At 45.6% G+C, this 15840-nt stretch overlaps 1 protein-coding gene across 1 annotated transcript in view; it reads left to right on the forward strand.

Moving 5' to 3' along the window:
- Positions 1-7674, forward strand: part of tbpl1 (TBP-like 1) — a 28089-nt gene extending 20415 nt beyond the window's left edge. The window contains exons 7-8 of the mRNA XM_064991767.1: positions 1586-1680; positions 5125-7674. Of these exons, the coding sequence (XP_064847839.1) occupies positions 1586-1680; positions 5125-5207 (178 nt within the window). The 3' untranslated portion in view covers positions 5208-7674. The remainder of the gene's footprint in view (positions 1-1585; positions 1681-5124) is intronic.
- Positions 7675-15840: the final 8166 nt, after the last annotated feature.

The following is a 15840-nucleotide window of genomic DNA, read 5'->3' on the forward strand; positions in this document are numbered from 1 at the left end:
GGCTACAGACGTGAGTGCTACGGGTCAGTAGTCATTTAGGCAGGTTACCTTGGTGTTCATGGGCACAGGGACTATGGTGGTCTGCTTGAAACATGTTGGTATTACAGACTCAGACAGGGAGAGGTTGAAAATGTCAGTGAAGACACCTGCCAGTTGGTCAGCACACGTCCTGGTAATCCGTGTGGCCCTGCGGCCTTGTGAATGTTGACCTGTTTAAAGGTCTAACTCACATCGGCTCACCCACACACTACTCTATAATGACAAAGTGAAAACGTGTTTTTTGAATTTTTTGCTAATTTAGTGAAAATTAATTTACATAAGTATTCACACCCCTGAGTCAATACATGTTAGAATCACCTTTGAGTCTTTCTGGGTAAGTCTCTAAGAACTTTGCACACATGGATTGCACACATTACTTTTCATAAAATTCTTCAAGCTCTGTCAAGTTGGTTGTTGACAGTCATTTTTAAGTCTTGCCATAGATTTTCAAGCCTCAGAAACATTCAACTCCAGTGTATATTTGGCCTTGTGTTTTCAGGTTATTGTCCTGTTGAAAGTGAATTTGTCTCCCAGTGATTCTTTTTATCCTAAAAAACTCAAAAGTCCTTGCCGATGACAAGCATACCCATAACATGATGCAGCCATCACCATACTTGGGGTATGAGGTGGTACTCTGTGTTGTTGGATTTGTTCCAAACATAACTCTTCGTATTCAGGACATGAAGTTCATTTCTTTGTCATTTTTTTTGCAGTTTTACTTTAGTGCCTTATTGCAAACAGGATGCATGTTTTGGAATATGTTTGATTCTGTACAGGCTTTCTTCTGTTCACTCTGTCATTTAGGTTAGTATTGTGGAGTAACTACAATGTTGTTGATCCATCCTCAGTTTTCTCCTTTAACAGCCATTAAACTCAAACTGTTTTAGTGTCACCATAATGGTGAAATCCTTGAGCGGTTTCCTTCCTCTCTGGCAACTAATAACTTCACGGCGCTCAAATATATATATATATATATATATATACCGTTATTTTTTTTTATGTTTATCCATCTACCAAGACGTGTCCTTCTCAGTGAGGCGTTGGAAAACCTCCCTGGTCTTTGTGGTTGAATCTGTGTGAGAAATTCAGTGCTCCACTGAGGGACCTGACAGATGTTTGTGTGGGGTACAGAGATGAGCTAGTCATTCACAAATCATGTTACACTTATTATTGCACACACAGTGAGTCCATACAACTTATTTTTACTCCTGAACTTGTTTAGGCTTGTCATAACAAAGGGGGTTGAATACTTATTGACTCAATACATTTCATTTTTTAAATTCATTTCTAAAAAATGTCTAAACAATTCCACTTTGACATTATATGGTTGTGTGTAGATCAGTGACACAATCTCAATTTAATCTGTTTTTTAAATTCAGGCTGTAACGCAACAAAATGTGAAAACGTCAAGGGGTGTGAATACTTTCTGAAAGTGTGTGTGTGTGTGTGTGTGTGTGTGTGTGTGTGTGTGTGTGTGTGTGTGTGTGTGTGTGTGTGTGTGTGTGTGTGTGTGTGTGTGTGTGTGTGTGTGTGTGTGTGTGTGTAGCTATGAGCCAGAGCTCCACCCCGCTGCCACCTACAGGATCAAAACCCTTAAGGCCACCGTCCAGGTCTTCTCTACCGGCAGCCTTACCATCACAGGTACACACACACACACACCGTCCAGCGACAGCCTTACCTTCACAGGTACACACACACACACACACACACACCGTCCAGCGACAGCCTTACCTTCACAGGTACACACACACACACACCGTCCAGCGACAGCCTTACCTTCACAGGTACACACACACACACACCGTCCAGCGACAGCCTTACCTTCACAGGTGTACACACACACACACCGTCCAGCGACAGCCTTACCTTCACAGGTGTACACACACACACACACACCGTCCAGGTCTTCTCTACCAGCAGCCTTACCATCACAGGTACACACACCGTCCAGCGGCAGCCTTACCATCACAGGTACACACACCGTCCAGCAACAGCCTTACCATCACAGGTACACACACACACCGTCCAGCGACAGCCTTACCATCACAGGTACGCACACACACACACCGTCCAGCGACAGCCTTACCATCACGGGTCCACACACACACCGTCCAGCGACAGCCTTACCTTCACAGGTACACACACACACCGTCCAGGTCTTCTCTACCGGCAGCCTTACCATCACAGGTACACACACACACCGTCCAGCGACAGCCTTACCATCACGGGTCCACACACACACCGTCCAGCGACAGCCTTACCATCACGGGTCCACACACACACCGTCCAGCGACAGCCTTACCTTCACAGGTACACACACACACCGTCCAGGTCTTCTCTACCGGCAGCCTTACCATCACAGGTACACACACACACCGTCCAGCGACAGCCTTACCATCACAGGTACGCACACACACACACCGTCCAGCGACAGCCTTACCATCACGGGTCCACACACACACCGTCCAGCGACAGCCTTACCATCACAGGTACGCACACACACACACCGTCCAGCGACAGCCTTACCATCAGGGGTCCACACACACACCGTCCAGCGACAGCCTTACCATCAGGGGTCCACACACACACCGTCCAGCGACAGCCTTACCATCACAGGTACACACACCGTCCAGCGACAGCCTTACCATCACAGGTACACACACACACACCGTCCAGCGACAGCCTTACCTTCACAGGTACGCACACACACCGTCCAGCGACAGCCTTACCTTCACAGGTACGCACACACACCGTCCAGCGACAGCCTTAGCTTCACAGGTACACACACACCGTCCAGGTCTTCTCTACCGGCAGCCTTACCATCACAGGTACACACACACACCGTCCAGCGACAGCCTTACCTTCACAGGTACTCACACACACCGTCCAGGTCTTCTCTACCGGCAGCCTTACCATCACAGGTACACACACACACACCGTCCAGCGACAGCCTTACCTTCACAGGTACGCACACACACCGTCCAGCGACAGCCTTACCTTCACAGGTACGCACACACACCGTCCAGCGACAGCCTTAGCTTCACAGGTACACACACACCGTCCAGGTCTTCTCTACCGGCAGCCTTACCATCACAGGTACACACACACACCGTCCAGCGACAGCCTTACCATCACAGGTACGCACACACACACACCGTCCAGCGACAGCCTTACCTTCACAGGTACGCACACACACCGTCCAGGTCTTCTCTACCGGCAGCCTTACCATCACAGGTACGCACACACACCGTCCAGCGACAGCCTTACCTTCACAGGTACGCACACACACTGTCCAGCGACAGCCTTACCTTCACAGGTACTCACACACACCGTCCAGGTCTTCTCTACCGACAGCCTTACCATCACAGGTACGCACACACACACACACCGTCCAGCGACAGCCTTACCTTCACAGGTACACACACACACACCGTCCAGCGACAGCCTTACCTTCACAGGTACGCACACACACCGTCCAGCGGCAGCCTTACCTTCACAGGTACGCACACACACCGTCCAGCGGCAGCCTTACCTTCACAGGTACGCACACACACCGTCCAGCCGGAGCCTTACCTTCACAGGTACGCACACGCACCGTCCAGCGACAGCCTTACCTTCACAGGTACGCACACGCACCGTCCAGCGACAGCCTTACCTTCACAGGTACGCACACACACCGTCCAGCGACAGCCTTACCTTCACAGGTACACACACACACACCGTCCAGCGACAGCCTTACCTTCACAGGTACGCACACACACCGTCCAGCGGCAGCCTTACCATCACAGGTACGCACACACACCGTCCAGCGGCAGCCTTACCTTCACAGGTACACACACACACCGTCCAGCGGCAGCCTTACCATCACAGGTACGCACACACACCGTCCAGCGGCAGCCTTACCTTCACAGGTACGCACACACACCGTCCAGCGACAGCCTTACCATCACGGGTCCACACACACACCGTCCAGGTCTTCTCTACCGGCAGCCTTACCATCACAGGTACACACACACACCGTCCAGCGACAGCCTTACCATCACAGGTACACACACCGTCCAGCGACAGCCTTACCATCACAGGTACACACACACACACCGTCCAGCGACAGCCTTACCTTCACAGGTACGCACACACACCGTCCAGCGGCAGCCTTACCTTCACAGGTACGCACACACACCGTCCAGCGACAGCCTTACCTTCACAGGTACGCACACACACCGTCCAGGTCTTCTCTACCGGCAGCCTTACCATCACAGGTACACACACACACCGTCCAGCGACAGCCTTACCTTCACAGGTACTCACACACACCGTCCAGGTCTTCTCTACCGACAGCCTTACCATCACAGGTACGCACACACACACACCGTCCAGCGACAGCCTTACCTTCACAGGTACGCACACACACCGTCCAGGTCTTCTCTACCGGCAGCCTTACCATCACAGGTACGCACACACACCGTCCAGCGACAGCCTTACCATCACAGGTACACACACCGTCCAGCGACAGCCTTACCATCACAGGTACGCACACACACCGTCCAGCGACAGCCTTACCTTCACAGGTACTCACACACACCGTCCAGGTCTTCTCTACCGACAGCCTTACCATCACAGGTACGCACACACACACACACCGTCCAGCGACAGCCTTACCTTCACAGGTACACACACACACACCGTCCAGCGACAGCCTTACCTTCACAGGTACGCACACACACCGTCCAGCGGCAGCCTTAACTTCACAGGTACGCACACACACCGTCCAGCGGCAGCCTTACCTTCACAGGTACGCACACACACCGTCCAGCCGGAGCCTTACCTTCACAGGTACGCACACACACCGTCCAGCGACAGCCTTACCTTCACAGGTACGCACACACACCGTCCTGCGACAGCCTTACCTTCACAGGTACGCACACACACCGTCCAGCGACAGCCTTACCTTCACAGGTACGCACACACCGTACACAATCAAAGTCTTGTCATTTTTGTGGAAACCTGAAACCCGTGTCCAACCACACCCAGTGCATTTCATATGACTAACTCTGTCTGTCTGTGTCTCGTCTGTCTGTCTCTCAGGACCAAATGTGCAGGCTGTAGCCACGGCTGTAGAGCACATCTACCCCATGCTGTTAGAGTGTCAGAAACCCCTCCGCAAATAACACACACGGAAAAGCAAGAACGGAATGGAGAGAGAAAGACAGAGGCTAAAAAGCACCTCATCCATTGGATGCATTGTATTATCCTCAACTTGTCTGCCCCGGCAACAATCTGGGCCTTTGTCTTGATTGGCTGGATTTGTCCAGGAAGTCAGAAAGGCAGCTTCCGTCCTCCTACTGTCCAATGACCTGTTGTATTGGTGACAGCTACGCCCTCTGAACTTTGACCCTGGATGACCTCTACAGGATGACCTCTACAGTATGACCTCTAACCTTTCACCTTTAGCAGCCAGCCAGCCAATGATGGCTGCTCCAGTGACTGATTCACACTAGAAGGGGCGGGACTCTCCAAGCCAACCATGATTCCTTATTATTTTAGATTTGATGATGTCACGGGTTGTGTTCTAGATGGCAGCCTATTCCCTACATAGTACACTACTTTAGACCATGGTCCTATTCCCTATATAGTGCACTACTAGACCAGAGCCCTATTCCCTATATAGTGCACCACTTTAGACCAGAGCCCTATTCCCTATATAGTGTACTACTTTCATTGGTCCTGGTCTAAAGTAGTGCACTATGTAGGGAATAGTGCCCTGGTCTAAAGTAGTGCACTATATAGGGAATAGGGCTCTGGTCTAAAGTAGTGCACTGTGTAGGGAATAGGGCTCTGGTCTAAAGTAGTGCACTATGTAGGGAATAGGGCCCTGGTCTAAAGTAGTACACTATATAGGGAATAGGGCCCTGGTCTAAAGTAGTGCACTATATAGGGAATAGGACCCTGGTCTAAAGTAGTGCACTATGTAGGGAATAGGTTGTCATTTGGAACACACAAAGGGTTTTAATGCATGGGCAGACAGGCCAGTCTTCAACATGACCTGTCCCACAGAACGCAACAAGGGTTTTAACAGAACATGACAGACCATTTACATTTAAGTCATTTAGCAGACGCTCTTATCCAGAGCGACTTACAAATTGGTGAATTCACCTTCTGACATCCAGTGGAACAGCCACTTTACAATAGTGCATCTAAATCATTTAAGGGGGGGTGAGAAGGATTACTTTATCCTATCCTAGGTATTCCTTGAAGACCAGTCTTCAACATGACCTGTCCCACAGAACGCAAGGGTTTTAACAGAACGTAACAGACCAGTCTTCAACATGACCTGTCCCACAGAACACAAGGGTTTTAACAGAACGTAACAGACCAGTCTTCAACATGACCTGTCCCACAGAACGCAAGGGTTTTAACAGAACATGACAGACCAGTCTTCAACCCGACCTGTCCTACAGAACAAGGGTTTTAACAGAACATGACAGACCAGTCTTCAACATGACCTGTCCCACAGAACAAGGGTTTTAACAGAACATGACAGACCAGTCTTCAACATGACCTGTCCCACAGAACAAGGGTTTTAACAGAACGTAACAGACCAGTCTTCAACCCGACCTGTCCCACAGAACAAGGGTTTTAACAGAACGTAACAGACCAGTCTTCAACATGACCTGTCCCACAGAACAAGGGTTTTAACAGAACATGACAGACCAGGTTTCAACCCGACCTGTCCCACAGAACAAGGGTTTTAACAGAACATGACAGACCAGTCTTCAACATGACCTGTCCCACAGAACAAGGGTTTTAACAGAACGTAACAGACCAGTCTTCAACCCGACCTGTCCCACAGAACAAGGGTTTTAACAGAACATGACAGACCAGTCTTCAACCCGACCTGTCCTACAGAACAAGGGTTTTAACAGAACATGACAGACCAGTCTTCAACCCGACCTGTCCCACAGAACAAGGGTTTTAACAGAACATGACAGACCAGTCTTCAACCCGACCTGTCCCACAGAACAAGGGTTTTAACAGAACATGACAGACCAGTCTTCAACCCGACCTGTCCCACAGAACAAGGGTTTTAACAGAACATGACAGACCATACATTTCCATAAGAAGCTTTGAAAGTCCCATTTGACCGTGATGTTGAACAGAGCCTTGTTTTTGGACCCTGTAGTCATCTGCTCTATTCAAATCACTGGGATTTACAAAATTCCTGTAACTTTCCACAAATTCCCCCCAGGTTCTCCGAAAATCTTGGTCGGACGATCCCAGATGACCTGTTTGTTCCATCCTTTCCTGGGAAAACGTCCTACTGTGATTTCTTGAAAACCTGTGAATTCTGGGTTGCCTGTGTTACGCAACCCGACACGTCCCCCTTTAACCACAGATCAGATGTTTCCATCCACCTTGGTAGTCTTTTACTTGAGATGCGTCTTCTGGAAGATTCCGTCCGTGAGTGTTGTTCAGGCTGGGGCTTTGAATACTTGACAGACAGGTGGTGGTTGTTGATCTGTGGAGAGAAACACCTGCTGGAATGGGAAATGCAGGCTTGTCCTATTCCTGTCCTGATTGTTGTATGGTTAGACTTTTTTTTTTGTATTTTATAAATAAAATAAAATTTTAAAAGAGGGAGAGAAAAAAAGGAACGTAACAATAAAATAGTAATCAGAGGAATTGAGTTGTTGTAAATGTCGCTGTCACTGTGCCTCTCTCTCGCTGTCTCTCTCTCTTGCTGTGTCTCTCTCTCTTGCTGTGTCTCTCTCTCTCTTGCTGTCTCTCTCTCTCTTGCTGTGTCTCTCTCTTTCTTGCTGTGTCTCTCTCTCTCTTGCTGTGTCTCTCTCTCTCTTGCTGTGTCTCTCTCTCTCTTGCTGTCTCTCTCTCTCTTGCTGTGTCTCTCTCTCTTGCTGTGTCTCTCTCTCTCTTGCTGTGTCTCTCTCTCTCTTGCTGTGTCTCTCTCTCTCTTGCTGTGTCTCTCTCTCTCTTGCTGTGTCTCTCTCTCTCTTGCTGTGTCTCTCTCTCTCTTGCTGTGTCTCTCTCTCTCTCGCTGTGTCTCTCTCTCTCGCTGTGTGTCTCTCTCTCTCGCTGTGTGTCTCTCTCTCTCGCTGTGTGTCTCTCTCTCTCGCTGTGTGTCTCTCTCTCGCTGTGTGTCTCTCTCTCGCTGTGTGTCTCTCTCTCGCTGTGTGTCTCTCTCTCGCTGTGTGTCTCTCTCGCTGTGTGTCTCTCTCTCTCTCTTGCTGTGTCTCTCTCTCTCTCTCTCTTGCTGTGTCTCTCTCTCTCTCTCTTGCTGTGTCTCTCTCACTCTTGCTGTGTGTCTCTCTTGCTGTGTCTCTCTCTCTCGCTGTGTCTCTCTCTCTCGCTGTCTCTCTCGCTCTCTCTCGCTGTGTCTCTCTCTTGCTGTGTCTCTCTCTCGCTGTGTCTCTCTCTCGCTGTGTCTCTCTCTCGCTGTGTCTCTCTCTCGCTGTGTCTCTCTTGCTGTGTCTCTCTCTCTCGCTGTGTCTCTCTCGCTGTGTGTTTCTCTCGCTGTGTGTTTCTCTCGCTGTGTGTCTCTCTCTCGCTGTGTGTCTCTCTCTCGCTGTGTGTCTCTCTCTCGCTGTGTGTCTCTCTCTCGCTGTGTGTCTCTCTCTCTCGCTGTCTCTCTCTCTCTCGCTGTCTCTCTCTCTTGCTGTGTCTCTCTCTCTTGCTGTCTCTCTCTTGCTGTGTCTCTCTCTCTCGCTGTGTCTCTGTGTGTCTCTCTTGCTGTCTCTCTCTCTCGCTGTGTCTCTCTCTCGCTCTCTCTCGCTGTGTCTCGCTGTCTCTCTCTTGCTGTCTCTCTCGCTGTCTCTCTCTCTCGCTCTCTCTCGCTGTGTCTCTGTGTGTGTGAGGAGGGGGTTACAGTTTCTTGGCTTTCTTATGTAAGAAGCAGACGGAAGTGCCCTTTGGCCCCTATCCTGCCTCGTCTCATTCCCCAGGCAGTGGGCCTCCAGCACAGACCACCTCCTTACCCAGCCTGCCCTGTGACACACTCCCTGGCCTTTTTTCAATTCCATTTGCTCACCGTCCGTCCTCACTCGTCTCTTTTTGAAAAAGGTCAAAGTTAATCGTTGAAGAGAGTGAACGTGGAAGGAAATCATTAGCATCATTAGATAAATGGCGTTTACAAGGGTGGATCCCCAAATAAATGACGTTTCCAGGAGAGTGGATCCCCAAATAAATGACGTTTCCATGTGTGGATCCCCAAATAAATAATGTTTCCATGAGTAGATCCCCAAATAAATAACGTTTCCATGAGTGGATCTCCAAATAAATAATGTTTCCATGAGTGGATCCCCAAATAAATAATGTTTCCATGAGTGGATCCCCAAATAAATAATGTTTCCATGAGTGGATCCCCAAATAAATAATGTTTCCATGAGTGGATCCCCAAATAAATAATGTTTCCATGAGTGGATCCCCAAATAAATAATGTTTCCATGAGTGGATCCCCAAATAAATGTTTCCATGAGTAGATCCCCAAATAAATAACGTTTCCATGAGTGGATCCCCAAATAAATAACGTTTCCATGAGTGGATCCCCAAATAAATAACGTTTCCATGAGTGGATCCCCAAATAAATAACGTTTCCATGAGTGGATCCCCAAATAAATAATGTTTCCATGAGTGGATCCCCAAATAAATAATGTTTCCATGAGTGGATCCCCAAATAAATAATGTTTCCATGAGTGGATCCCCAAATAAATAATGTTTCCATGAGTGGATCCCCAAATAAATGTTTCCATGAGTGGATCCCCAAATAAATGACGTTTCCAGGAGAGTGGATCCCCAAATAAATAACGTTTCCATGAGTGGATCCCCAAATAAATAACGTTTCCATGAGTGGATCCCCAAATAAATAACGTTTCCATGAGTGGATCCCCAAATAAATGACGTTTCCAGGAGAGTGGATCCCCAAATAAATGACGTTTCCAGGAGTGGATCCCCAAATAAATAACGTTTCCATGAGTGGATCCCCAAATAAATAACGTTTCCATGAGTGGATCCCCAAATAAATAACGTTTCCATGAGTGGATCCCCAAATAAATAACGTTTCCATGAGTGGATCCCCAAATAAATAACGTTTCCATGAGTGGATCCCCAAATAAATGTTTCCATGAGTGGATCCCCAAATAAATGACGTTTCCAGGAGAGTGGATCCCCAAATAAATGTTTCCATGAGTGGATCCCCAAATAAATGACGTTTCCAGGAGTGGATCCCCAAATAAATGTGTAATGGGATCAAAACTAATGAAGTTAGTTGTGAAATACATTTTTAAATGGTTTTTTTTTAGAACTATGAGCAGGGCATAGTTTTTAAACGTGTGCATGTTTTTCTCTTCTGGTGGAACTGAGTCGGTGTCTCAATGTTGAGAGTTAAAATAGTAGAATATACACACGGTGCCGGTTTGAAATGTGGTTGTGCATCGGCTTCTTCCCGTGTGTCAGTTCGTAGCTAGGTTTCCATCCAATTGGTGACATTTCCATGTAAATATTCTAAAATATGAGAATCTTCTCACCAGTGGTTGTGTTTCCATCAAACCAACGTATTGCGGTTTTAAAAGTCCGTGTGTGATAACAGTGCGCACACACAATGTCAGTTTTCGCCTAAATGTTCAGGTACAGATTTTTTTTTTAAACATCTAAAGTTCAATGTCTTTCCATCCATTTTCAACTTTACCGATTTTAGTTTTGTCACAAACTGTTGCGTTTTAAATAGCGAATGTGCCCACTGGTCCTGCCACGTGCTCTAGTCAACAGCTGGCGGACACAGTACGGATGGGTTTATCTACATGAGATTATGGATAAGAGCAAGAATATTTGTATTTGTCAAACGGCAGTCAAGCATCGATCATCATGTCACCAGAATAAGACCCTTAATAATTATTGGAAAGGAGCATCAAGCTCATCACAGTGCACTTTCACCAGCCTGTGAATTTTATCATCATATATTCAATCTGTAGTCTATTAAACTGCATGCTTTCCCGAGTCGTAGTGGGAGGACCACACACAATATCACCGCCTGACTCCAAATTGACTTTCCATACGATGGTCATTATATCAATATTTGCGCATGAAGGTGTTTCCACCGCCATTTTGCGCATAATTAGGTTTCCCGACGCAACAAGATCCCACCTTGTCAAACGAACAAATTCTGTCGCCACTTTCTGTTTCCATCACAACTGTCGTGATTTCATTATTTTATATATATACGGTATGACTGTACTCACAGAAACTGTGGTTGGAAACTGGTTCCTGACAGTCACTCAATTATCCCATGTCAGCCAACATTTTTTATATTGGTCAATTAGTCTAGCCAGCTATCGAAACTTGTAGTCAAATTACCGACCAGTGGTCCCTATTTTATGTTGTTATTCACTAGAACGCAGATATATTATTTAGAATTGCAAATGTTTCTCTCTACCCTATGGCAAAATTGATAGAATTGCAGACAATTGGCTATGAAATGTGATTTTCTCTCTCCGCTCTCAAGGGATACTAAAATGTTTTGCTCACAAGGTGGTGGGACCCCCCCCCAATAACATGTCAGGTAGGGCCCATAAATGCAAGGGCCTGCTCTGACTGTATGTGTGGGTATTGATGTGGGTAAGCAGACTCACGGCCCCTTATTATGTTCAGATTGTTTTTATGCCCATCCTTGCCCTACACCAAGTTGTTACCCGGTGGTGTGGTGGCGTTACCTGGAGCTATGAACAATCTGCATATTGCAACGCTTATACGGTGAAGGATGAATCATGTCAAGGATGAAAAGTAGACAAAAGCAACACTTTAAACACACAAGGAATAATCAAACCCACACAAACTCTGCTTAGACAAGGAACAAACCAACTAAGCGCAAACACACTATTGTCCATGGCTATATTATTAGCGCAAAGTTTGTCAGAGGCGCAGCATCGCATGACTTCCTGGAATGCTTGCAAACAGATCAAGCACACCGGGTTTTGGGGGTTAGTGAAGTCCTATAGAGTACCACAGTATGAGTCATCATACCCATAAAACCTAGCGGTCAAACATATAAATAGTTCCAATCATTTTTCACCACATTTTTTTTCCCCCAGTAAATAGATATGGAATAAATGGAAGTCACCATGTATGAGAGAGATTTTACAGTTGTAGGCTTATCCTGGTGTGAAGTTTTGACAAGAAACACAATCCTTTTTAAGTGTTTCTAAAATCACCAAAGGGGAAAATGAATTGTGGAAAAACGATTGGAACCATTTCCCTGTTTTACCGGTATAATGACACCTCCACTGTGGAGCTCTATGAGAAGAGAAACTATCTTCCTTAGTTGTTAATTTTCCCGAAATCTAAAGGCACAACCTAGATTCGAGACAATTTGAACATGTTATTAAGCCAACCACGTCAAAGTGACAAACTTGACAACGTTTTCATTTTCGTTAAAAACAACTTCATTTTTTATTTTTGACGGCCTGCACATGCGCATAAACGCCTGAGACGACAGCCTGGACCAGATGACCTTTTTCTGCGCAGGAGTTTAGCTACCCAACCGCGCCATGACGTACCTGTGAAGCTAGCCACAATAAGGATGAGTCATAATCGTGGAATTTGCGGTTTGCCTTCAAAATAAAAGTCCCCCAATGAAGGGGATTTAAACGGTTACAAATAGGGGAATCATGCCATATTTGGATTATATAATGCTAAACAAGGTCGGAATGTTGTTATATATTAAACAGAAGACAATCATTTGTTAATTTGACACCAAAAACAATCTGAAATCGCACTGTGGCTGTGTTAGACTAAATAAATGTGTTAGACTAAATACATGCATTGGGGGCATATTTAAATGCACTGTATGGCCTATGGCTGTTGCACCAATGAAATCCGCCTACTCGGTGACACTCCAAAGAACACAAGGTAAGAGGTTGGCTGAATGTACCTACTGTTGGTGCAGCAAACCGTCAAGAATAGGATTACTGCACCGTTTGTATCAGTTCGCTGTGTGTCACTCTCACCGACATTCAGTCCCAAACTGAGAGAGACCTGTGCATTCTCCTTACCAGAGTTGTTCGGCTGTGATACACCTCGTTTTATTACTGAGTGACAACTGTAATAGCAGGCTAGTGGTGTTATTGCCACACCAGTGACAGAATGTTAACTCATGGTAGAATAACACCAACAGGTTTCCCAGAATGTTAACTCATGGTAGAATAACACCAACAGGTTTCCCAGAATGTTAACTCATGGTAGAATAACACCAACAGGTTTCCCAGAATGTTAACTCATGGTAGAATAACACCAACAGGTTTCCCAGAATGTTAACTCATGGTAGAATAACACCAACAGGTTTCCCAGAATGTTAACTCATGGTAGAATAACACCAACAGGTTTCCCAGAATGTTAACTCATGGTAGAATAACACCAACAGGTTTCCCAGAATGTTAACTCATGGTAGAATAACACCAACAGGTTTCCCAGAATGTTAACTCATGGTAGAATAACACCAACAGGTTTCCCAGAATGTTAACTCATGGTAGAATAACACCAACAGGTTTCCCAGAATGTTAACTCATGGTAGAATAACACCAACAGGTTTCCCAGAGTGTTAACTCATAGTAGAATAACACCAACAGGTTTCCCAGAATGTTAACTCATGGTAGAATAACACCAACAGGTTTCCCAGAATGTTAACTCATGGTAGAATAACACCAACAGCTTTCCCAGAATGTTAACTCATGGTAGAATAACACCAACAGGTTTCCCAGAATGTTAACTCATGGTAGAATAACACCAACAGGTTTCCCAGAATGTTAACTCATGGTAGAATAACACCAACAGGTTTCCCAGAATGTTAACTCATGGTAGAATAACACCAACAGGTTTCCCAGAATGTTAACTCATGGTAGAATAACACCAACAGGTTTCCCAGAGTGTTAACTCATAGTAGAATAACACCAACAGGTTTCCCAGAATGTTAACTCATGGTAGAATAACACCAACAGGTTTCCCAGAATGTTAACTCATGGTAGAATAACACCAACAGCTTTCCCAGAATGTTAACTCATGGTAGAATAACACCAACAGGTTTCCCAGAATGTTAACTCATGGTAGAATAACACCAACAGGTTTCCCAGAATGTTAACTCATGGTAGAATAACACCAACAGGTTTCCCAGAATGTTAACTCATGGTAGAATAACACCAACAGGTTTCCCAGAATGTTAACTCATGGTAGAATAACACCAACAGGTTTCCCAGAGTGTTAACTCATGGTAGAATAACACCAACAGGTTTCCCAGAATGTTAACTCATGGTAGAATAACACCAACAGGTTTCCCAGAATGTTAACTCATGGTGGAATAACACCAACAGGTTTCCCAGAATGTTAACTCATGGTGGAATAACACCAACAGGTTTCCCAGAATGTTAACTCATGGTAGAATAACACCAACTGGTTTCCCAGAATGTTAACTCATGGTAGAATAACACCAACAGGTTTCCCAGAATGTTAACTCATGGTAGAATAACACCAACAGGTTTCCCAGAATGTTAACTCATGGTAGAATAACACCAACAGGTTTCCCAGAATGTTAACTCATGGTAGAATAACACCAACAGGTTTCCCAGAATGTTAACTCATGGTAGAATAACCCCAACAGGTTTCCCAGAATGTTAACTCACGGTAGAATAACACCAACAGGTTTCCCAGAATGTTAACTCATGGTGGAATAACCCCAACAGGTTTCCCAGAATGTTAACTCATGGTAGAATAACACCAACAGGTTTCCCAGAATGTTAACTCATGGTAGAATAACACCAACAGGTTTCCCAGAATGTTAACTCATGGTAGAATAACACCAACAGGTTTCCCAGAATGTTAACTCATGGTAGAATAACACCAACAGGTTTCCCAGAATGTTAACTCATGGTAGAATAACACCAACAGGTTTCCCAGAATGTTAACTCATGGTAGAATAACACCAACAGGTTTCCCAGAGTGTTAACTCATAGTAGAATAACACCAACAGGTTTCCCAGAATGTTAACTCATGGTAGAATAACACCAACAGGTTTCCCAGAATGTTAACTCATGGTAGAATAACACCAACAGCTTTCCCAGAATGTTAACTCATGGTAGAATAACACCAACAGGTTTCCCAGAATGTTAACTCATGGTAGAATAACACCAACAGGTTTCCCAGAATGTTAACTCATGGTAGAATAACACCAACAGGTTTCCCAGAATGTTAACTCATGGTAGAATAACACCAACAGGTTTCCCAGAATGTTAACTCATGGTAGAATAACACCAACAGGTTTCCCAGAATGTTAACTCATGGTAGAATAACACCAACAGGTTTCCCAGAATGTTAACTCATGGTAGAATAACACCAACAGGTTTCCCAGAATGTTAACTCATGGTAGAAGAACACCAACAGGTTTCCCAGAATGTTAACTCATGGTAGAATAACACCAACAGGTTTCCCAGAATGTTAACTCATGGTAGAATAACACCAACAGGTTTCCCAGAATGTTAACTCATGGTAGAATAACACCAACAGGTTTCCCAGAATGTTAACTCATGGTAGAATAACCCCAACAGGTTTCCCAGAATGTTAACTCATGGTAGAATAACACCAACAGGTTTCCCAGAATGTTAACTCATGGTAGAATAACACCAACAGGTTTCCCAGAATGTTAACTCATGGTAGAATAACACCAACAGGTTTCCCAGAATGTTAACTCATGGTAGAAGAACACCAACAGGTTTCCCAGAATGTTAACTCATGGTAGAATAACACCAACAG

Source organism: Oncorhynchus masou, chromosome 16 (genome assembly GCF_036934945.1).
Source record: "Oncorhynchus masou masou isolate Uvic2021 chromosome 16, UVic_Omas_1.1, whole genome shotgun sequence".
Classification (NCBI taxonomy): domain Eukaryota; kingdom Metazoa; phylum Chordata; class Actinopteri; order Salmoniformes; family Salmonidae; genus Oncorhynchus; species Oncorhynchus masou.